General features: G+C 39.1%; 8 protein-coding genes and 1 non-coding gene across 9 annotated transcripts; 3 read left to right on the forward strand and 6 right to left on the reverse strand.

Moving 5' to 3' along the window:
* Positions 1-1,251: 1,251 nt before the first annotated feature.
* On the forward strand, positions 1,252-3,074 carry L201_000840 (uncharacterized protein; the record flags this gene model as incomplete). The annotated part of the gene is made up of 8 exons (XM_066216636.1): positions 1,252-1,365; positions 1,439-1,593; positions 1,673-1,777; positions 1,875-2,048; positions 2,150-2,446; positions 2,547-2,750; positions 2,811-2,929; positions 2,998-3,074. 8 exons carry the CDS (start codon positions 1,252-1,254, stop codon positions 3,072-3,074), a joined length of 1,245 nt encoding a protein of 414 aa, XP_066072733.1.
* A 247-nt stretch (positions 3,075-3,321) lies between these two features.
* L201_000841 (guanylate kinase) lies at positions 3,322-4,152 on the reverse strand (the record flags this gene model as incomplete). The annotated part of the gene is made up of 3 exons (XM_066216637.1): positions 3,322-3,715; positions 3,786-4,009; positions 4,108-4,152. The coding sequence occupies 3 exons, from the start codon at positions 4,150-4,152 to the stop codon at positions 3,322-3,324; spliced, it is 663 nt and encodes a 220-aa protein (XP_066072734.1).
* A 490-nt stretch (positions 4,153-4,642) lies between these two features.
* Positions 4,643-7,977, forward strand: L201_000842 (uncharacterized protein; the record flags this gene model as incomplete). Its single annotated transcript, XM_066216638.1, has 7 exons — positions 4,643-5,369; positions 5,485-5,765; positions 5,836-6,108; positions 6,178-6,216; positions 6,284-6,379; positions 6,451-6,681; positions 6,754-7,977. The coding sequence occupies 7 exons, from the start codon at positions 4,643-4,645 to the stop codon at positions 7,975-7,977; spliced, it is 2,871 nt and encodes a 956-aa protein (XP_066072735.1).
* A 1,083-nt stretch (positions 7,978-9,060) lies between these two features.
* On the reverse strand, positions 9,061-9,513 carry L201_000843 (uncharacterized protein; the record flags this gene model as incomplete). Its single annotated transcript, XM_066216639.1, has 1 exon — positions 9,061-9,513. One exon carries the CDS (start codon positions 9,511-9,513, stop codon positions 9,061-9,063), a length of 453 nt encoding a protein of 150 aa, XP_066072736.1.
* An 896-nt stretch (positions 9,514-10,409) lies between these two features.
* L201_000844 lies at positions 10,410-10,480 on the forward strand. Its single transcript has one exon. It is a non-coding gene; the product is annotated as a tRNA-Gly (tRNA).
* Positions 10,481-10,685: 205 nt separating this feature from the next.
* L201_000845 (uncharacterized protein) lies at positions 10,686-12,005 on the reverse strand (the record flags this gene model as incomplete). Its single annotated transcript, XM_066216640.1, has 6 exons — positions 10,686-10,829; positions 10,951-11,138; positions 11,277-11,323; positions 11,454-11,550; positions 11,632-11,857; positions 11,946-12,005. 6 exons carry the CDS (start codon positions 12,003-12,005, stop codon positions 10,686-10,688), a joined length of 762 nt encoding a protein of 253 aa, XP_066072737.1.
* A 601-nt stretch (positions 12,006-12,606) lies between these two features.
* Positions 12,607-15,578, reverse strand: L201_000846 (uncharacterized protein; the record flags this gene model as incomplete). The annotated part of the gene is made up of 11 exons (XM_066216641.1): positions 12,607-12,708; positions 12,795-12,914; positions 12,981-13,534; positions 13,604-13,815; positions 13,896-13,993; positions 14,052-14,442; positions 14,514-14,603; positions 14,673-14,714; positions 14,805-15,218; positions 15,303-15,460; positions 15,555-15,578. 11 exons carry the CDS (start codon positions 15,576-15,578, stop codon positions 12,607-12,609), a joined length of 2,205 nt encoding a protein of 734 aa, XP_066072738.1.
* Positions 15,579-16,371: 793 nt separating this feature from the next.
* On the reverse strand, positions 16,372-20,833 carry L201_000847 (uncharacterized protein; the record flags this gene model as incomplete). The annotated part of the gene is made up of 11 exons (XM_066216642.1): positions 16,372-16,410; positions 16,472-16,642; positions 16,709-17,334; positions 17,401-17,590; positions 17,648-18,046; positions 18,104-18,276; positions 18,330-18,753; positions 18,822-19,262; positions 19,319-20,474; positions 20,540-20,671; positions 20,736-20,833. The coding sequence occupies 11 exons, from the start codon at positions 20,831-20,833 to the stop codon at positions 16,372-16,374; spliced, it is 3,849 nt and encodes a 1,282-aa protein (XP_066072739.1).
* A 1,290-nt stretch (positions 20,834-22,123) lies between these two features.
* On the reverse strand, positions 22,124-23,998 carry L201_000848 (uncharacterized protein; the record flags this gene model as incomplete). The annotated part of the gene is made up of 6 exons (XM_066216643.1): positions 22,124-22,322; positions 22,383-22,618; positions 22,719-22,863; positions 22,940-23,549; positions 23,673-23,783; positions 23,851-23,998. 6 exons carry the CDS (start codon positions 23,996-23,998, stop codon positions 22,124-22,126), a joined length of 1,449 nt encoding a protein of 482 aa, XP_066072740.1.
* Positions 23,999-24,115: the final 117 nt, after the last annotated feature.

Below are 24,115 nucleotides of genomic sequence, written 5' to 3' on the forward strand. Positions count from 1 at the left end.
TAACCATTCATGGGAATGCGATGATCTTGACGAAATTTCTGTCAAAGTATAATGGCAGACAAGGTTTCTAAATAATTGGGATGGACTCGAATTTATGTATCGCATGTATACTTGATATTCGGGGGTCGAGCATATGAAACAATAACAAACGGGAAGGAAAAGACGCCACTCTCACAAAGCGTAACAGGGGTGGTTATCGATAGATTAATCGTTTAAAAAAGGCCACTTTAGTAGGAATGAAGTGGGTTGGCAAGGTTAAGTAGGGCTTGTAGCTAAATTTGGTGGAAGACGATGCTGATGAGAAGGAGCATTCCAGAGGCGAGTGATGTATCTTGGGGAAACAAACGGGTTTAACAGCAGATAGCGTTGGGAAAAGGTGGCTTGAATGGACGAACGACAAGTCCGTTGTAGTGAAAGTGTACCAGACCAGGTAGCATGAAGTCCATCAAGAGAGATAAAAGATATCATCTAGCTGATCAAGAGAGAGAACATACCTCTTTATGCTTGACTGATATTGACGTGCTTTGACTATATTTCTTTCCTTATATATAACCTTATATCTCTAACGAAGTCCAGTTGAATTGATCCTTAATTTATTTTCAAGCTATCTTGACGCCAATCAATGTATCGCCCTACTTGAAGAGCTGAGGAAGTTGGTAAGAGGTAAATCGATTGACGTAGATTGATAAGGATGATTGATGGTGATAAGGATACAGTCAACCAAGTTGAATGATAACTTGACTTTGTATCTTAATTCAAATTGGAAGCACTGCATAACAACAACAGGTCAATAAGGTAGGAGGATATTTACCTAGAGAGGCAGGCAGGCGAAAAACTCGCGTGCTTATTGCGTTGTACTATTGTTTTGATTTCTATTGTTAATTACGATTCATTACAACCTGTTATCAGATCCTTGATACGGTAATTTCTAATTAATCATTAGTAAAACGCTTGGACCTGAAATATGAAACTTACACATAATAGAATATCATGAATAGCAAGAATGAGTGCCTGCCTGCGGTGTTGCGGTATTTTACACTTAAAGTGGCAAACCCTTCTTTTAGGTGGACATTGCTGAGATCTCCGTGAATCGGTTACATAATTCAAGTTATTTACAAGGAAATACAAAAGTTGAAGGTGATAGATGATGCTGAATATATGCATCTTTGTTTTTATCGTTATTGACATTTTCAAGTTGTCATATCTACACTACATTCATTATTTAACTGTAAAATCAGCAGAACAGGAAAAATGGCCGAATTCACTCAAACTCAAACTACTGAAGCTGGCCCTTCTACCGCTTCCTCAGCCGAAGGAAGCAAGAAACAACCAGTCGTAATCATTTGTATAGGTATGGCAGGTTCAGTGAGTTGTGGTTTCAACAGATGCTATAAATGTACTGAAACAGAACTGACAACACCTCCCATTCGCCTCATAGGGAAAGACAACATTCATGCAAAGGTTAAACTCCCATTTACATTCGAAAAGTACACCTCCATATATACTAAATTTGGATCCAGCCGTTTCACATATGCCTTATTCAGCAAATATAGATATTAGAGATACAGTGGATTATAAGGAGGTTATGAAGCAGTAAGTCTGATCACTGACGCTCACCAGCTGCTTGATGCTGTTGAAGTAAGGCTAGCAGCTGATCCGTTTATCTTATCAGGTATAATTTAGGTCCGAATGGTGGTATTTTAACTGCATTGAACTTGTTTACCACGAAATTTGATCAGGTATTGGGATATGTGGAAAAACGTGCGGAAGATGTTGAGTAAGCCGAGTGTTCTTTCAAAACTGGGATAGCCATATGATATCCCTGACCAACTAAACCTTCTATAAGACAGCTAACAACAGTATGCCTTTTCTAGCTATATCCTTGTCGATACACCCGGTCAAATAGAGATTTTCACTTGGTCAGCTTCAGGGGCAATAATAACGGATGCCATAGCGTCGTCTTTACCTACTGTGGTAGCCTATGTGGTTGATACGCCGAGAACAACGGCTCCAGCAACTTTCATGAGTAATATGTTATATGCTTGTTCGTGGGTATTGTTTTCCGAAATTTACTCCTCATTTTCAAACTATAAACATCACCATAAGCAAAGCCTAAATGAACTCATACCGTGTTATTCTTATTACTTAGCATTCTATACAAAACTCGATTACCTTTTATAATAGTGTTCAACAAAATCGATGTAGAACCACATGATTTCGCTATAGATTGGATGAAAGATTTTGAATTATATCAAGCTGCATTAAATGATAGTGGTAGAAATGAACATGGTGAATCAAGTTATATGAATAGTTTAATGAGTTCAATGTGTTTGGTTTTAGAAGAATTTTATAATAATTTAAGAGCAGTTGGTGTAAGTGCAATGACAGGTGAAGGTATGAAATCATTTTTTGATGCGGTAGAAGAAGCTAGAAAAGAGTATGAAACGTAGGTTCATCTTCGCTTCACTGTTCTATGACTGGCAATATACTGTAAATGCCTCATCGAAATATGAGCTAATGCTAACTTTGATTCTATCACCACTTAGCGATTATAAACCTGAACTTGACCGACTGGCAGCTGAAAGAGCAGCTAAAACTGAAGCCGATAAAAAAGCGCAATTAGAAAGATTAATGAAAGATATGAGTATGTCTGAAGGCGCTAGTGGACCATCGAACCGTCGTAGAGGAGGTGCAGGTAAAGGTGGAGATAATCCTTTTGGACCTTATCCAATGAACGAACGGGAGGATAGGTAAGTCTGTAACGATAAGGATTATCAGCCGTATATACTGAGAATATTGCGATCTTATAGATATTATGACGAGGAAGGTGATGAAGAAGTTGATGAAGAGGAACAAGATGCTATAAGGCGACAGCAGGAGGAAGAAGAAGAATCTGCTAATGCTGAAGAACTGGGTGCTCTCGATGTCGGTGAGTTGTGACAGTTGGCTTTACCACATCCGTAAGAGCATGAACTGAAGCCTCGCGTACTCCTATAGATGAACCTGAGATTGGAGGTATGCCGAGGAGTGGACCTAATGGAAGCAGAGGTGCAGCATGGCCCAAACCCGAGTAATCTATCTGAGCCTTCACAAAATCACCACATACATCTGATAGATGGGATATCCATGATTATGATGGGTGTTTAAATGCATATAAAACCTAGTAATTATGGCTAAAATCCCTATGTTGCGTAGCTTAGAGAACTGCCAGCTGCAAAGGGAAAGCGAGTTGACCTCTGTTAGGTGTATGAAATGTGAATGTCCATCTGTCGAAATATTCTAATAGCCTATCTGATGACCATGTCTTGTCATCTTGGATATTCACTCTAATTCTTTTACATCGAATTCAGGTAATTTATCACCACAAGTATCCCAACCTTTGAAACCCATAGCAACTTTTTCCAGTTTTTCTCCAGCTAATTTAACATCATTATTCACAATGTAGATATCATGTTTACCTTGTTGAGCATATTCAATTTCAGCTTTTGCAGCATCTAATCTTTTTCTAATTGATGAATCAGTTTCTGTACCTCTACCTGATAATCTTTTTTTCAATTCTTCAATTGATGGTGGTGATAAAAATAAATAAACAGGTTCTAAAGGTGGTGTTTGTTTTGACGCTTTTGAACGTAATTGTAATACACCTTGTAATTCAATATCTAAAATACATCGTCTAGGATATAATGCACTTAAAGCTGCAAATGTTGTTCCATAACTTTAAAAAACAAATTTAGAGCATTTTTAGCATGATTTATATATAGATCAAGTTTTTTTTTTTGACTCACCAATTACCACCAAATTCAGCCCATTCTAAAAATTCACCATTATCAACTCTTTTCATAAATTCTTCCCTTTCAACAAAATGATATTCTCTACCATTTTCTTCACCTGCTCTTGGTTTTCTTGTTGTATGTGAAACTGAAAATCCAAATTGACCTGGATAATCTGAAAATAATCTATTTAATAATGTTGATTTACCTGTTCCTGAAGGTCCACAGCAAACTAATGGCTATTTATTTTAGTATGGTGTATGGACTATTGTCAGTCTAAACAAATTTGTAACGACCGCTCAAGCATTGTTATAAGTGATGTTCAGATTGAACTTACCCTATTAAGGACTTCTGGATTGATAGGTGTTTGTGCTGTTGACATTTTACTGATTGACCGAATTGATATTCTTGATTGATTAAAAAGAGGTCTTGCTGATCTCACAGCTGTTTGAAACAAAGTTGAAGAAAGAATGGTGAACGTTGTTGTTGAGATTTTTTAGATGTTCCTCTTCCTTTAAGATATACATAGCAGATCAATGAAGAAAAGTTGAATGAATACAGTAACGAGCACATATTCTCAAAGTACGCGTCAAAAGCGATCAAAGCGTCAACAAATGCCACGTTCATTGTACATAAACCCTCCCCCCACTTTACTTGACTGGACGGAAGCGTGTGTGGTTGAGTTTATATGTCCTTGTCATCTTTCAACGCTATTTGCACGCCTACCGTTATTCAGATATCGTCAACATCCTCAAACATCCCTTTCTCACCTATCTTTCATCGCTTGTTCACCACAGCTAACCAAACATCAGACTCATAGACCATCCCTCCCTCCACTCGCTCAGTCCACCTTTTGATCAAAACATTCCAAGATGGATGATCATACATTCGACTTGGAGAATGATCCTGACATAGAACAACACTTGAACCTTGATCATGATTCACATACTCATGATCATGATCATGATCATCATCACACACAAAATCATGAAGATGTAGCTGCTGAAGCAGTTTTAGCATCTTTGAGAGCAGTCATAAATGATCCTAACCCTCGCACATCGCATAATAACGTTAACAATGTTGACCCCAATGACAAACATCCATTTGACGATACCCATCAACCCAGTCAGAATATCCTAGATGATATTGATATCAACATTGGAAACGAGGAAGGAATATTACAGGACTCTCAACCTAATCAAGGAGAATCAAATGTACATGATATACCTAACTCTCAATCTCAACAGCAGCCGCAAAACGATACAGAGACGCTTCACGATTACGCTGCACAAGAACAAGGAACACCTCTAAATCAGGAAAAAAATGATAATACTTCATCTTCAGTAAATCATGTAAATGAAGCCCTTTTGATGATTGTCGAAAAAGGATTATCATCACTGAATGAACAGATGTCGAAGAATAAACTTGTCTTGGATCAATTGAATAGTCCAAATGCTATACAAAACCTGGTACAAAATCTGAAATCCCTAGGTGAAGGTAATAAGAAGGGGATCGAATTACTCGGAGATCTGAACCGCCAAGTACAGTGTTTCAAAACTATTGCACTGGGAGAAGGGAGAGCGAGTTACTTGTCAACTTGTGAGTTTTAAAGTGAAGTGCTAACATGAGTGCTTCCGTGTAATATGTAGGTTGTACAGATGGAATGCCAACATGGCTGACGTAGAACAATTCCGTATCGTACGATCGTCAATAGTTGCAGCAAAGGAAGCCTTCAAAACGTTACCATTTGTTTTGAGATCAGAATACGATATGCTTAAAAGGAGTCACGATAACTTGGTAGACGACAAGAAACCCAAAAGATCTAAATCAGCTAAAAAAGATGAACAACCCAACGTAGATGGTACGAAACAGACTGCGAAAGACAAGAGGCAATCAAAATCTCTGAGGGAAGTCGTTAAGGAGACTATTTCGCAGGATGATGCAAATCAATCTTATGGTACGGAAGGCAGGAAGAAAAGAAGTATAAAATTGGAGGTACGTTACATTTCTGTCTTCTACCACATATCATTGCTAATCTAAGTTATGCTGATTATGCATACCTTAGCATCTTGTACACCAAAAAGCGAATCAACGATTAGGTGTTGAATATCTAGTTTCGAATTTCATTTCAAAAGGATCAATGGATTTACCTGATCCGAATTCCACACCACCAAAAGCTGAAAATTCCATGAATGGTGTAGATGAATTTGCACCTGAATTCAAGGCTGACTTGAATTCCTCGAATGTGAAACCATTTATAGATCAGGTTGTAGAAGATTGTTTAGAAGCTCTAAAAGGTGGTTTAGGTGATGAAGAACCTGATATTGATCGTGAGAAGGTGAGGCGAATATCGCTTTCATCTTCACATATGGATAATTACGCTGACGCCCAAAAATTTTGTTGATAGATCACATCTGCAGTTCATATCTATTGGACTCGACTGTGTGTAGGTATACTATTTCGCTTATAAGGATCTCGCTGTGGAGATAGCTCATATGTTGTGGAAATGACAGAAACGGTATGATGAACAACTGCATCGAGAACGAGGTGAAGTACACCGTGACGAGCTTTCCCGAAGAAAACAAAATAGATATAGGCGTCAACAATCTGTGAGTCCTTCCGAGATCGGCGTATCCCTCTGTAATGGTTCTATTACTCATAGAAGTCCAATCCTTTGTAGCTGCTTGCACGACGTCTGGCCGCATTCGACTCTTCTCCCTTGAACGTCTGCAAGCTTCGAGCACTGTATCGTACGCTTCTCACTATCGATTTCGCTGCCCCTACACAAAATTCCCCGGATCCAACAAGGTCATATACTGAAAATGAATGGAATGCTTATCGAAAGCTAGCATGCGGAAGTAGAGCTTCGGAGGCTCATGAGGTAATTGATCAATTCTGGTTGAGCAGTATGGTGGGTAGTCTATTTGCGTTGCCGTCGTACCCTCTTATACGATATAGGTCAAGCTGATATATCCGTTCATAGGCTCGACAGCTGCTTACAATTCTTGACGTGTTCTCTGCTGATATGAACGCCCGAGCACGTAAGAAGGGAAAACCTAAGCAACCTAATCCGACCTTTCATCTTCCATCCCACTATTGGGATAGATCTACCTTGCCTATCATTCGACCCAAAGACTCGGAAGGTTTACCAGTAGATGATGCACCGGGTATTGTCCTGTTCAGGTTCCATGTAGATGAGCAAGTTCAACGGGAAAATCCAGAATGGGCAGAAGGTTTATATGATAATCCACCGATACCTGAAGGTGATATCAATCTACCAAGTCTACCTGAAGGTTTATCTATGGGTATATATACTCCTCTTAGACCTCTGATCAAAACGGCCAAAGAAAAAGCCAATCCAAAAGTTCTGAGTGCGGAAGAGGTAGAAGAAATCAACAGTTCAGATTATAAAGTTGATGATGCTGTGAAAATCACCCAATCAATGATTGATACAGCTACACTCAGTGCCAATTTAGGATTAGATGTAAATGAGAGCAACGATAATAGTGGTCCAGCAAATAGGAACGAAGCAGATTATGCTACCTTATTAGCTTTGAATAGACTAGACGTATTATCGCCTTCCGTGAACGCGGATATAACTGAAATAAATTCCCCCTCAAATGCTCAAACACCCATTTCAACATCAGTTTCTCCTTTACCTCAAACGACATCATCAACAACAGATCCTACAGTAGCGACGAATCAAGGGTTACATCACGAACTGAACCATCCATTTACGATACCTGGTGGAGGAAGTAATCCATTAGTTGGACTAACTGGTATAACTGAACATACTGCGGGACCGTCACCTGGATCTTCGATGAGAGCAAGAAAATTGAATAAAAGAACTGTATCTCAAGTTCCAGGTGGTGCAGCTACACCAGTTGCGAAAAGATTGAAGAAAGATAGACCTATGTCTATCACATCAAGCATTCCTCAAACTTCGTCAACATTGATAAATAGTATAAGTATATCTAATGGAATGGATTTAATCAATGATCATTTAGATGAAAATGAATTTATAACTGGAAATACAGATACAACCCCAAATGATAATAGTCATTCAGATATCATAACATCCGAACAACAAACTGATACTGATCAAAATCAGATTCAACCTGACAATGACGATCAAGATGACAGTGATAATGATGCTTTAGTTGAAAGTGAGGTTCAAGGTGACGCTACGTTCTTAGATAATTTGTAAATAATATTAATGATGAAAGAGTTTGAAAGCAGATTCAGATAATTCAAACATCAGCTTGGGGTCCACCAAAGGTTGGAAGAGACTGAAGGGCATCAGCTTACCTACTCTAAAGGCTTAAACTCCATGGCAATGACTCGCCAATTGCTTGCGTATGAACCACGTCGGTCCCTTTCAATTCGCCTGAGCAGAGCAATAAGATACGGCTTAGTAACTTGAGATGCCTCACGTAATTTTAGTCTGTCTAATGAGATCTCCTTAGAACGCTTATCTTCCCCCATAACTTCTATAGCCTTTTTAGCTAAAAATAGATTATTATGGACACTTGCAAGACCGAATATATCCCAAGGTGCGATATGAGTCGCAGATCCCAAATTACTTCGAATGATTTCAGCGATTATGGGACACTTGTACTCTTTGCAGAAATCAAGAGCAGATTTCGCAATTTCCCAAGTTTTGGGAGGCTCGGGCTCTTCGTCATAAATTTGATCAAGAAAATATGCTATGCTCTCGGATTTGTAGGATACATTCCACAGCTTGGGAAGAGGTTCATCAAATTTTGCTTCCTTGAACGTCTCACTACGAAAAGAGCATATACTGTATTAGCGCTTGCTTATACTGAGTGGATAAGCAGAAGAGCTTACCTTAATGATAGCATCCTGTATGAATCAACAAAAAATAATGTACTCTCCTTATCACAGGATACAATGATGGAATCTTTCGAAGCATCAGAGTATTTTTTCCAGACCCACTCCTTGTGGGTCGCTTCTGACATGACAAGTTTCGCTTGACGTTGGAAGTCGTTAACGGAATGGTGAATGTGTAGTCAAATAAGCAAGTTCTCAAGAACATAGAAAGTGTACCATGCAGGATTACAATATGATCATGACAGTCACAAATAAACGTCTTATGCCAATGCTCAGGTGTTAAGAGCGAGTATACAGTAGTAGTAAAACGTCTTCGCAAGCCTAGGCAGATTAGCATACTCATCACATGTTTGTCTCACTCTGTTGGCTTGTCGTACAAACAAATGCATCCTCTTTCTTATTGTATATACGCAGACATAAGCCCAGAAGAAGAGCCATCTCAAGAAAGTGGTACAAAGGGTTCTGCTATGGCTTCCCAGTCCCTGACATATCCATTTTTCTCTTTCGCCTGCAGTAGACCAAGAAGGTGTGCCAGTGTTGGCTTTTCAACTTCGCTAAGCGATAATTTACCCAGTTCAACCTTGCTAGAAATTTCCTCTTGGCCAAATCTCCTAATGGCTTCTTTAGCCAAGCTGGTATCTTTTATATGACTGGCTACGCAAAAACCTTCCCATGCCGATTTACAAATATAATTTTGCAATCTTGTTTTGAACCTCTTTTTGATGATTGGACAATCGTACTTATCAATCATATCGAGCAACTTCATCCAATCTTCTGCCTGTTTGGGATCCTCAGCTGAACCTGAGCTGATATAGTCGAGGAAGAAACCAAGATCCCTTGAAGATGCCTCAATAGGTATTTCGGATTTGGTTAATTCAGTTGATTCTAACATTTCTCGAAAAACCACACTGATACAGTGTAAAGTCAGGCCAGTCTTTCGGATAATGATGAAGACTAACATTCTAACTGAGGCAAACAGTTGAAAACTCACCTATGAGCCTTCAGATGAAAGTCATTGATCTTGAATTCGACATCATCGCTGATCAGCAGACTCAGGTTGCCTTGTCGGTAGCGAAGATTCCAGCACATGTCGTTTTGTTGACTGGCTGGAGGTACGGGATGAAGGAGACTGAGATTATAGGAACAACAAATGCAAAGACACGCAAATCTTTGTGCAAGAAGTATTCGAAGAGCTTCCTACAGGAATTTGTAGTACGTGTTCGGAAAAGACTACATACTTGATATAGCCATGTTAAAAATGCAATTGCTCGTCGCGTCGTCATCAGAACTTCCCATCCTCCCAATTGGTAATCTGCTCGGACGGCCTGTGTCATTGGGTATTCTGTAAAAGCACTATACATTATAAGTAGTATAAGAGAATAAGAGAAACGCTAGTATCGGATTGCATCAATATTTACAGAATATTATGCCTTGCTTGTTATCGAATTGGCTCAAAAGCCCCAGGCTACCATATCCTAATCCATGGTAGTTTAACCTGTTTAGAATTCGTATGAGTGGGTTGACTTCGAAAAACTCAGGTAGTTAGAGGACGTCCAATTTACTTTGACGATTATCATAGCTTTCTCACTGCGATGTCCCTCGAGCATTGTCTTACTATTTCCAAGACGTAAGCCTCAAGCCATTACGCTTGTCTTTGTGCGTGTTTGTATCAAACAAAGGAAGGCAAGCTCTCAAGCTTCAAGCCATCGAATTCAAGGTGTTTTCGAAATCATCATGCATTGTTGAATAAAAATAATGAGGTTAAACAAAAAACAGTTACATAGTAAAACACCGTTGGTGAAACGGTATCATGCTACTTTGCCATAGTAGCGGCAAGGGTTCGACTCCCTTACGGTGTATCTTTTTTGTGAGCCGCCTATCAGCTTTTTTATCTTGTAAACATCCCTGTCGCAATCACTGAATCTTTTGTTTTTGAGAGGACATGCATATATATATATGTATGGGAATCACAAGAAGTCTTCGAACGAACACATAACGAACGTGTCGCCCTGCTTAGTCCAAGCTCAAAGGGACAGATACTTATTGAATTCTTTTCCACCACGTTTAATTGTTTGACATTGTGCCAAAACCACCCGCAGCAAAATCAGGATTGAATTCAGTTTCTAACCATCCTTTCAGATCTTTCACAAAAGGGAATAATCTTTGAGTTGATTCTGGATTAACTTCCCAGCCATGACCGTTGATTGTCTATATGTGAAGCAATAGAAAGAGTTTCAAATCGAATCAGCATTTGTTCTTCTTTTAGGTCGTTCATCCTATCATTTCTATGTCACCGTTACTGAAACATTTTTGTGGTCCGATAACTTACAGCTAAAGCAATAGTTAAGTAAGGCACAATATCAACATTCTCATCTTGGACCAAATCAACTTGTTTTACTTGTTTGAAGGTATCGATAATTTCTGATACTGTATGGGAATCACCACTTAAATTGATAATTTGATTCTTGAATTCCTCTTTTTCGCCTTGAGAAATCAGAATCTGTGATGCTATTCTACCTATATCAGATACAGCTATATGTTGCTGTTTGATTACTTGATTCCATTTGCTTTTGAATGATTGATAATATGGTGGTCAATAAAAGTTTTCAAAGAATGCTGAAGGTCTGATTATAGTGTATATCAAATTCGGTTTACTTGAGTTTTTGATTAAGTGTTCTTCGATTTGTCTTTTGGTTTCGAAACTTTTTCATAAGATCAACGGTAACAAGAATAGTCAGATATTCATTCGCTCACGGAAAGTATACTGTATACATATCATTGTAGGTGACTAGAGAGATGTGCGTGTGAAATTTCGACTAAACTCAAACTCACTGTGGAACTAAACTTGGATTTTGACCTGCTAGATCAACACCTGTATAAACAAAATGTTTAACATTATACTTTATGGCTACCTCGGTTAAGTTTGTTCCTGTATTAAGAATCAAGATCAAGTCAGTCAGCACTGGCTTCCGGATTTCATGTTGATATCCATAACATCTATTTCATCTACCTTGTTCCACCTCATTACCTTGGAAATTATCTTGAATGCTGAAAACCGAATCAATCTTTTCATCTTCAAAGATTTTTTCTATTTCATCTTTTTTGGTTAAATCACCTTGAATTACTTTAACATTTGGTAAAGATGATAATGGTTTAGCTTTATCAGATGTCGCATTTCTAGTCAAGGCTAGAAGGTTGATAGGATTTGAAGTTGATTTGTTGTGTTCAACTAAAGACTATTCATCATATAAGGCTTAAATCAGTTACTCATCCAGAAATGGAATTTGATCGTAAAGACTGATAATTGTGGAAGTATAAACTCACTCGTAGAGTTGCTCCACCTTGTTGTCCTGTAGCACCGGTAATCAAGATCGTTCTACCCATTGTGATCGCTCGTTTGGAAGTATAATATGCAAATGTTAGGAATGTTAGGTAATTAGCATTTATGCTTAGATGTTTATGCTTGTCCCTCAATGTTTAGAGACATAGCAAGTCATTTACATATGTCATCGAGTCATCCTTTAGTTTGAATAATAACCTTGACCTTCTGTCAGACAGTTAAAAGATGAATGTTGATGAACTAATCTAAACATTCCTCCACCAGGATGACTAATCGACAATCGTCGGTGGAGGTGATGGGTAATCTCGATACAGGAGATACGGCTGCACTGATACTGATTCTACTGTTTGGGCAATCTCTGCTATAGGCAATTCAAGCCTTAAGGAGTCTTTTGTTCAGTTGTATGTTTGGAATCTTATGAGATTGAAGTCTCCGTAATATGGCTATTAAACAATGTGTGACCGACGGGGATGACCGAACAAAACCTATCGAGAAAATAAAAGCTGGAAGCAACCCATTAGGTGTGACATCGAGAACTCCCGGATGCGATGAGCAGGCTATACCATCAGTATCACTGTATACGAAGATCTATTTGCATATCCCACAAGGCAGATACTACATGAATATGTCACACGAGCCACCGCTCTAAGGACGTAATTTGGCTTGCAATTCCTCCGTAACAATCTTTTTATAACTTTCGACATCGCCCAAGAATTTGGTGACTTTACCATCGGCACATACCCAAAGCTGTAAGTCAGGTGTGATGTTAGCAAGTGGTTTTGAAGGGTGAAATCATTTTACACATCGTGGTCTGACGAGAAAGAACAACTTACTTGATTGGAAGTATTTGTAATAAACCTTTCATCGTGCGAGATTGAGATGACACCTCCTTTGAAAACTTTGATAGCTTCAATAAGAGCATCGATACCTTCAATATCCAAGTGATTCGAAGGCTAAGCAAAGGTTACCATTATCAGTCCTTCGTCCACTAAGACAATAACCAGCAGAGGACAACTTACTTCATCTAGTAACAAGATATGTGGTTTTTGCATACTCAAAACAGCGAAAGCAACTCTAGCTTTTTGACCACCTGATAAGGTATCAATCTTTTGTAAACCTGTTAAACCAGTTATACCAAAAGAACCTAAATGTGATCTATATTCTTGTTCTACTTTTCCAGGGAATTTAGATTGAAGGAAAGCTACTGGTGAAACATTCATATCTAATTGATTAACGAAATGTTGTGTGAAATATGAAATTCTACATCTTGAATTATGTGTTGCTCTACCTTGTGAAGGTTGTAAATCTCCTGTTAATAATTTAATCATTGTTGATTTACCTGCACCGTTAGGTCCTATAACTGCAATTCTACTATCCATTTGAACATCAATGTTTACACCACGTAGAATTATCTTTTCAGGTGTATATCCAAATGTAGCTTCGTCTAATTGTAACAACGGTGGTGAGATCTTTTCAGGATCAGGGAATTTGAATGATTCACTATCATCTTCTTCAGGTGGTTCAAGTTCAGGTAATTTCTCAAGAATCTTGATTTTGGATTGTGCTTGGGCGGCTACGTACAGAATTAATGATTAGCTAAGGTGCTATTTGGATTCTCGATATGCCAAACCCAGTCACTCACCTCTGTTAGCGTTATATCTCCATCTATCAATATAAGCTTGAAGATGTTGTCTGTATGTCAGTTGAGTCTCATATTCTTTCTTCTGTTGTTTAGCTCTATCGATCTTGGTTGCGTAGAATTGCGAGAAGTTACCCTTGTAGTAATCGAGACGTTGAGAGTGTTGATGAATGATATCGGTAGCCACATGATCAAGGAATGCTCTGTCGTGCGAACTGAAATGATGGAGAGCGTCAGTCAAGGGTTCGTCTGCATACTAACAAATTATTCCAATGAAGCAGAAAACATAACTTACACAACAAGCAAGGTAGATGGCCAAGTCTGTAAGTATTCTTCAAGCCATGCAATGGCGTTCAAATCCAACATGTTAGAAGGTTCATCCAACATGAGTAGCTGGTATGATGTATCAACATCAGCTAAATTCTCAAAACGGAAGCAAACGAATACTTACATCAGGTTTAACGAACAAAGCTCTTGCTAATGCTAATCTCATTCTCCAACCACCTGAGAAAGAAGAAGTGACTTTCTTTTGATCTTCTTCAGAGAAACCTAAACCAGCTAATAACAAACCAGCTCTCGCAGGCCCAGTTTCAGCTTCCATATCAACCAAAGTTTTTTGAACTTCACCAATTCTAGTTAAAATTTCTTCTTTTTCTCTTTCTAAATTTTCTTTTTCTTCTGTTGATAATGATCCTTCTGATTGTGCAGATTGTTTATCAAGTTCTTCCATTTTCATGTTTAATTCTTTTTCTTCTGTTGTATATTTATGTCTCCACACATCTGCTTGTAATACCGATTCTAATGCTGTTGTATTATCTCCACTAATTTCCTGTTCAACATAACTATGAAATTGATAGAATAGTTAGCTGAGCTCAGTAGTGTGAGAAAGTAGTTCCAAAATAGCTGAACTCACAGAACGGATATATGTGTAGGAATTGGAACTTCTCTTAAAGCCAAATGTCTAAGTAAAGTAGATTTACCAATACCATTTCGACCGATAAGACTGAGTAAGGGTGAATGGAGAATATTAGCGTTCTTCGTCAAAGAGTACAGTGATTTGTTGATGACTTACCCATATCTTCTACCATGAGCCATAGTAAGAGTAGCACCGGCCCTGTTTGGGTGATGTAAAAGGAGTTTTAGCATGATCCAAACTGAGACGTGATTGAAGATTATATTGAAATATGGAAAATATTTGACTTACAAAATTCTATTAGAAGCGAAAGAAACATCTATATTATTCAAATGAATATCTTTTGATTTACCTTTTGCTGCACCTGATAAATCTAAAGGATTAACTTTCATATACATTTCTTCATAAGATTGTTTATTTTTATTTAATTGTTCAATCAATTTTGAACCTTGATATAAATCTCTCTTTGATCTTTTTTCAATTTTTGCTTTTAATTTTGCTTCAGCTTTAGCTAATTTATTTAAATCAACTCTTGATGCTTGTCCTTTTGTATTTGATTCTAAATCTACTTTACCACTCATTGCTATAGTTGCTGACATTGCTTGTGATCTCATATGTACACTTTTATCTAATTTCGTTGCTACAGTAGATTTTCTTACACGTTTAGATGTTTGAGTTTCTAAATATTCTATTAATCGTGCCATACTAATCATTGATTTATCATTTTATCAGTTTGATTCTCTTCATAAAATAAAATTCATTGTTAAAATAGCACAAACTCAAACTCACAAATCATCTAATACTTTAGAATCCTTTGATCCTTCACCGATATTATCCAACATCCCTCTTGTCATTCCGACAATATCATCAACTTCTTCATCTTCATCTTCAACTAATCCTGCTATATAAGAAACGACCACTTCATCGGTTTTAGGGAAAGTCCTTCGCTGAAGAGGATGAAAGCGTAAGATCAATCTTATCGTCAATTATTCCGATCAATAGTCAATCAAGAAACATATCGCAAAAAACGATTTTACCTACAATATCTGTTGCTACTTTTGCCATCTTGAATCCTGATTCAATTCTTGATGAAGAAGATGAATGAGACCAAGTACGACTAGACGAACATACTTGAATGAAGATTCAATATCTTTCGGTTCAACATGTAGTCTCAATCGTAAAACCGATCTGATTGTCATCTCGGAACCGAAAAGGTGACACTGAAACCAGTCAGCTGGATAAGTGTGATATATCAGGCTCATCATCATATCGTGTTCTCATATCGCTCATCATCATATTCCTTTATACACCATAATCCTGTCCTTCTGCATGCATCACAGATCAATATTTATGTATTTATGGATCGTGTACCTACAGCTTGCATCCTGCATTCATGTACTGTATATTCAATCAAGCGTTAAGATGTATACATAATAATCATTATATACGGAAAATGCAAAAAGTATAGTATAGAAAATAGAGCAAAGAATTGACAAGCTTCCTTCCGATCTGTACTTGTTCAATTTTATCTATAGTTTTAGTCTAGATTGACTGGATGGTTGGGTAATGATTGGTAATAATTCTTGATTTGGTATCCGTAATGTTCATGTATAAGTTATTAAGTAAGTGTTTTAATATGCAAATATACTTTTTCATTTTCTTTTCTTTTGTTATTCTTGTCATTCTTCGTGATTTTTTCGTACTTTTGCAATTTTTGATTTTTTGGCTTCTTCTTAAACTATCGCTCCTGGCGAGGACTGTTCGATTTATTATATTCACATTTTTAAATATATACACACGCAGGGAGATTGTGTTAAGCTTTGCAGTTGTTCTATTCTCCCTTCTTATGGTAGGGAAATCATTGATAACCGGCTGCTTGGCCGTACATTTGTCGACCCTGCAAGGCCAAAGAGAAGTCAGTTTAAACTCTGATATTACAACTAGAGCCAATCACATACATTATTTTGACTGTAGAACATTCCATTCCCATCGTTTCCTTGCTGACTACCGAACCCTAATCCACCGATATCAGGTTGAGAACCGAAAGTTACAGGTGGTTGTGAGAGAGCAGATCCTAATCTCATTGAAGCATGTTGTGCACCTGGAAGATCAATAGAAGGAGAAGCGAACTACGATCGGTGAAATAACCACATCAGTAGGAATCCTGGATATACTACTATTGGCGCTACACTTACAGGATTAAATGGATCTGAACCTGGACTCATCATGCTTCCAGGACTCATTCTTCCTCCTCCCATACCATTACTAAATCTAGCCATAGGAGTTCTAGGTGATTTGTTGCCATTAGGTGTAGAATTTGGACTATTTCCACCTCTCATGGATTGACCTAAAGGCATATTTTGAGGTATCAATAAAGGTGACAAAGTATTCATAGCTGTCATTGATGGGTAAGGCTGCTGATATCCACCATTCATACCACCATTACCATAGAATGCTTGTTGAGCGCCCATACCAAACGATTGTTGCTGCCATCCTTGAGGGACTGGCATTTGTTGAGATCGACCAAATGGTGATGAATTAGCGATATATCCTGCAGGAACTGGTAACCCAACAGCTTCAAGCAACATTCTATAAGGAGGGGTGTTGGACGCTTTGATACCTGGTAAAACTTTTCTGACTGTTTCTACCATTTGCGTTTTCTGCTCTTGTGGGACAGTATTGATAGCGAGTATTTTACCAATAACCTGCGAGCCATTGTTGGCATCGCTCAAAATTTCGATGAGGGTTTGATCGTTCGTAGAGGTGAAGATCGCTTGCAATAAGTTGTTTGCAGCAGCGGGTTCAGAGTTTTGTGAAATAACTACGACGGTGAACAAAGTCAGCTAATGCATCTGGCCACTCTTGATACACAAAATGTAACACTGACCTCGGAGAACAGTCAACGAAGCCAATTTATGGGTACACAGATGAGCGATGTGAGTGACAAATCGATTTGCCAATAGACCGTATCGGCCAGGAAGATTTGAAGTGTCAACGAGCCAAGTGAGGAGTAGAGCTCCGTTAGGATTGGTAGCAAGGGGGATGGAGTTAAGGATGATTCCTGTAGAGATCCGTTTCTACGATGTAACAAATTTTAGCTATCAGGATCTAGAAGGCGCGATCTTCTAGCTTACCTTTTGGTATAAGGTAGTACTATTACTCTCTAAACAAGTTCTCATACATCTAGCACCGAACCTATTTTGAGCAATATCCCAAAGTCTATCGATCATAGCATCAAAAACGTAATCATTCCATGGAGGACCGAATTTCAATGTTCCCGCGCAAACATAATTTCCAAGACTATCACACATCAAAGGAGGAGCAAAAGATCTAATGTGATCTATGATCATTGTCCTCTCTTCGTTTGTAACGGCACATTCTATAATCTTTTGAGCTGCCCAAGTACCATTTTTATGTATACCGATTGAAGCTAAATGAGGAGCTATACGTTCTAACATGGCTAATCTTACGGGTAATTCACTTCGCTCGAACAATTTTTGTATAACAGTGTTACCAATGTAATCACTTGCGAGCTAACCGCAACTGTTAGCCGTTGCATACCCTGGACAGGATAAGCTTGGATGACATACCTCGGCACAATCTTCCATCAATTCGTGTACTATAGATTCGACTTCTGGCTGAGTCATCTGACCTGCATCAAATTGTTTTCTAATCTCTTTGAGTCTAGCAGAATCAGCTCTTTTTGCAGGTCTATCACCAACAAGGGGAATAGAGGTATAGTATGTGACAGGTGGACGCGAATCTGCGAAATAATTTCAGCTTCCAATTCGGTTGGTTGCGAAAAGGATGACTTACGAGCAGCCGCTTTAACATCTCCATCTTCCTCCACTTCTTTACTGAATACTTGCATAATCATCTGTTGATCACTTACTACACCATCATTATCTAAACCTTTTTCAAGGACTTGCTCATGTACACCTTGTTTCACTAAATCTAAGACTAATTGACTTCTGTAATTCTCTAAACCGCCTCCTTCAGCTGACATTTGTTGTTCAGTTGAGACTGAAGCTGCACCTTGTACTGTGTTGAGGGCATCACCAAGTTTTCCAGGAGAAGAGAGGTCATCTTCAGGTCCGCCTATTGTAGGGGATTTAGTAGGTACTCTGGCAAACCCTATTCGAATGGCCCCAACATCGCTTCCAAGTATATCTCGTCCATTCAAGGCGTTCCTGGCAGAAACGGCAGAATCGAGTCGTTCAAAGTTGATAAACCCGCAGCACTGATCGTATGAGACGATGTTCAGCAAAGGATTCGAAGGGGATCATATTGAGTGGAAGCCGGACCTACCTTGTTCATCAAGATTCTAGCAGATTCAACTGGGCCGAAAGGTGAAAAAATCTGTAACAAGGTACTTGGACTTGTTGTACCAGGTATACTACCGATCCAGAGAGCCCTGGTAGGTAAAGCACTTTGCTCTCCATCTTTCTGGTCGGGACTGCCTATAGGCTCAGTTATGCTGATGTTGGCAGGTGGCGGGATGGTGATAGCTGGAGTAGCGCCTTGAGTCGATACGGTATTGAAGGGCAAGTTGGGCTGTTGAGGTACCGCTGGAGGTGGGGCAACCGTACTCATGGAAGGGCCGTTAGGTGCTGCATCGATCTTACCAAAACCGATTCTAACGGGTGCTGTCTCTGATAAAGCTGAAACGTGGCCTCCCATTCGATTCAAAACGTCGTCTCTCGCCCGAATAGCATCAGTCTTTTCCATAAAATTGACGAAAGCGCATGTCTGGAGAACACTGTTAATTAGCATGATGATGATAAGATTATGGATGAGCAACTTGCCTTTTCAGGGAGCATTCTGATACTCTCAATGGCTCCATAGGGGGAAAAAACACCAAACAAGGCTTCGCTAGTAGCGTTGACATCTAAGTTACCAATCCATAAACTTCTGGTAGGGACTTGAGGTGTTGAGCTACCTTTTTCTACATCGGGAGTACCGGTTCTGGAGGTATGGGATGATATCGATAACCTTGGACCCCTACTTGAATCTCTTGATTTCCCTGCTATTAGATTTGGATAACCGTAAGGAGTCGAAAGGTGTTCAGCATAGACAGGTGATTGAGGGATTGAGGCTAAATAACTGTTTCCTCTTGACATGGGTTTTCTCATAGGGTGATCTAATGCTCCAATGGTAGTAGCTCTAGGTCTAGCAGATTCTTTGCCTTGGTACGAGTTGGATGAGTTGTATAGGTTGGCGAGTTGAGAGTTTGATACCGGGTAGCCGTTTTGATCGTACATCCCCAAATTGTCAATTGCTCTTGCCAATGCTTCTTCATCTTCATTTCTACCTTGATACCCATTCTGATTTCCGAATACATTTCCATTTGTAACAGAAGGTCTAAAAGGACTAGCGAAATTTGATACAGTACTTGCACGCAATCTACTTGCTGGCCCAGAATTATGAATAGCACGTTGAGCTTGATTTCGAAGTTCTGACATTGATGCTGGAGCGAGATGCATTGCATCACTACCGTCGGCTAAACCAAGATAGTCAAGTGTAGAATTGAGATCATCTGTAGGATAGGATGTAGCAGAATCGGTATTTGAGATATAAGTGGACAGTTCTTCGTCACTACTTTGTAAAGGATGACCGAGAGGTGATCGAGCTGGGGTATTAGATGTCGTTAGACCAGGGTTGGCAAGCCAAGCATTACTGAATGGTCCGTGCCCAAAAGCGTCACCTAGTCCTGACCCTGGGAGAGTGAGCGAGCCCGAACGAAGACGATTGGAGACAGCGGACGTTTCCAACTCTGCTGCAGACGAATTTGCATGGCGAAGCGAGGGTCGCGCACTGCTTTGTGGATAAGCTGGAGATAATGCCGAGGTACGAGTATAGGCTGTACTGGATGATGCAGCAGAAGTAGCTGATGTAGGAGTTGGTTCATCAGAAGGTCCTGTGTACCGTTGGGCGGCTTCTTGCAGGTTAGAAGGCATAGTCCTGAGAGGAATTGACAACAAGTCAGCTGTTTGCGGAAAAGCAGGCAGACAGCACAAGTGACTCACCCAGCCCGTGCCCTTCTATAGCCAGCAGCTACTCCATTGTCGGCAGATACGACGTTATCCTCGTCCGGATTGAGTCCTACTGCAGGCTTTAGTCCTGATACTCCTGTTTCATCTTCGATAATTTCTCGTGCCCTGTATGTGAACGAGTTAGCGCGAGTCGTTCACACTTCGCATGAGGAGACGAAGTATAACTCACCTTCTGGCAAAAGCAGCACTAGGTGCAGGAGGAGGGGTTCTACCTTCTCTATTCCTGAAACCAGCTACCTTTTCTGGGCTTAAATTGGTTGGCGACATCGGATTTACGGACGATTACGTTGGAGGTCGATGCTACTGCAGAGTAGAAATCTTGTGTATGGTGATATGTAATAAACCTATGTAGGCGATCAAGTTGAATACTGCGGATCAATCAAAGGACCAGGAAGTGGTATGCGGTGGAACGAAAAGTGGAGGTTATATCTACGGTGTAAGTGCTGAATTATACAAAGATGAGATTAGTATCAGTGAGAATGATGTGGAGAACAGCAAAGGATGGACAGTATAGTAGGCATCGTGATGAGACGGAGGAGCGGGAATTGATTCAATGGCATGGTTGAAACACTTACTTGATTAACTGACAACCTTGTCGTCAAGCTAAAAGAAGCTATAGTATTAGTTTCTAGGCTTGGTTTAGTTAGAGCGTTGTAACCGATAAAATGTCCTTTGAGCTGTATTCATTTGTAAGCGACCGTGATCACAGTATCGGGGAACGATATGATAAAACTCAAATATGAAGAGGTATGACTACTACACTATGTATACTGGACAGATACATGCCCCACACCAAGCGAACTACCCAGTATAACAGAAGGAAAGATGCCACTCACCGGAACAACGTTGACACCAGTATATATGATTATTATAGTGTACGTGTGATTGGTGTAATGGATATCTGAGAGAAGGCTTCGATGCTGGTTGTCACTACACACTGCTTAAAAGGGTATATGATGCACAATGTCTCTTGCGCTTTTCGGTTGATTAACACTAAAATGAAGTACGTCGTTGTCGTTATTAAGATGATATATGATTATGGTTATGTTTATGAATACGATTATGAATAGAGTTGATTGTATTATACCAAAGTCAAAGTAGGAAAGGGTTATAACAGTATAAGGTTAAAAAGGAGTTGATGATGATAGATGAGGTGTACTAGAGTATTTGATGGTTAATGGGTTGACTATACTATACATTCAATACGTTGTTCATGAATCATCGCAATCTGTAACTTAGTACTTCATAGCTCGGTATCAGACGTCTCAAACCCCCCCCTTTTTTCGACTGTCTAGACTGAACGCTCGGGCCTGATTTTACATCATTCCCCGCAGTCTTTACAGCATTTACCCCACATTCGGTAAAGATATACTTGCTTATGTAATCGGTCTGAAATGACGTGTCTTTTTGATAGTGCGCCGGGATGTGTTTTACTTTCTAGAGTATATCTGTTGAGTTACAGCTCAGGTCATACATCGAATTTAGTGCATGCTATCCTGCAGAGAAATGCATTTTATTCTTACTGTATTCTATGATATGGTATATATGAGCATATACCTACTCTGCCTTCTTCTTTCCTTTTCTATCTTTATCTCCTTCACCTAGACTGACCCATAAAGCGCAGAAAGCTAAAAATGTTATACTTGTACTACAAGCTGCTATATAATATGGCCATGCGCCTGTAATGAATCTAGGATATTCGTCATGTCGTAATGGTACTACTGAAGCTTTTTCTGAAGATCTGATATAACTCCATCTATAACACAACAAAGAGTTGATCAGTTTCCCCATCTTATCAATACATGTGAGCACCTACCCAGGTCTCCAGTATTCAACAACAAACTTGAATACACCGTGTCTATCTGGAGCGATAAATTTAGCTTTATAGGTTGTACCTTGTGCGACTGAAGCTGATTTATCTTGTTTGAGGGCAGTTCGAATATGGGGATCAAGCATAGTGAAATCTAATTGTAAATCATCGACTTCGAACGGACCCCATGCTGAAGTACCATTCGCTGTTGTGTAGTGTTTGGCAAGGGTAAGAGAATGTGTCTACAGAGGGTATGCAGCGTACTATCAGTCCTAGCTCTAGTTCAAACCCATTACCCATTGAATGATTTCTGCTACCCAAAGCGATTTGGGGTGAACTTACAACCTCATCTTTCTTGGTATATAACTCCCTTGGTTCAGTTTCACCTTTTCTATAATGCGTGGAATCTATAATTTTAACTACACCAGTTTCTTGGAAAACCCATTTTGATAAATCAGATATAAATCCTGCATTACCGGTTTTGACACTGTTCATAAAATGAAAAGACCGGTCAGCAAATCAGTGAACCTGTGATATTGTAAAAGTAGCGAGATCGTACGTACCTCTTTCCATCGTTTGTTTTGATTTCCTTGTTCCACCAGGTATCTTTCAACATTTCAGTTGAACCTACGAAACCAATTCTAACATTATCTCTAGTTTGTAAAGCACTAACCAAAATTGCTTTTTTACCATTCACAATAGCATCTTTTGATGATGATGATGAACCTTTATGGTTATTTTTATATGATACTGCTTGTTCAACTTGATTTTCATCTGATGATAATAATTTATCTTGACCTATATAAGAAGTTTTTGAAGCATGTAAAATATCAATTAAATAAGGATTTTCACCTGTTTGATATACAATACCATTTGGATATATGATTGGTCCACCTGTTAATGTACTTGGACTTAATATCTCCCCTACATTATCTTGAACTAGACTTGATGTTACCGATAAAGCCACTGTTGAAGAAGATGATTCTAAAGGATGATTGAATGAATCAATTAAAATATCAGATGATGATGATCCAGCATCAATAAACTCTAAATCATATTCCCTTAATAATTCTTTGCTTGATTCTGTTAATTCAGGTGAAATGAAATAAATTGTATTTAATCCTGCAAATTGTGCATGTAAGATTGATTTTGGTGATAATGATGGTGAGAAAGCTAAAAATTAGATGACAGAATGATTTGTGTGAGCTGAAGGATCTTTGTAACAGAGATCAGGTGATAAATCGGGTGAGATCGCAGCTCTTGTTACAGCAGCAAAGAGAATGAAAGTACACTCACATTTAGCTCCTGGTGCAAACATGACCAAATGATCATAGTTCAATTCTCCATATTTAACTAATTCTGCATCTTTGTCCTTGGGCTGTTTAAAGGTAAGCTCATAGCCTCGTGCTGTATCACGAAGATGAAAATGTCAGCCCTATCCAGCTAATCTTTTGAGGTCCCGAGATATACTGACTTTCAAGTGATTCCCAGAACTGTGAATATTCATTCTTTTTTACATTTGAATCCAAAACAACTAATACTCTATCTCCGGTTGATGAACGGGCCGTCACTAAAGCTATCAGTGATAGTATAGGAGCTAGGAGAAGAGATGTGGGTCGCATCTTGGCCGACTTCTTTCCTTTGCTGCTTGCGCTCGTCTATGTAAGATGTTTCAAGGCTACTTGATTTATTTCAAACAGTTATCTATACTTTCGGTTCTAATCTGAACATGACATCGA

The sequence above is a fragment of the Kwoniella dendrophila genome, chromosome 1 (genome assembly GCF_036810415.1).
Source record: "Kwoniella dendrophila CBS 6074 chromosome 1, complete sequence".
In the NCBI taxonomy this organism is placed as follows: Eukaryota; Fungi; Basidiomycota; class Tremellomycetes; order Tremellales; family Cryptococcaceae; genus Kwoniella; species Kwoniella dendrophila.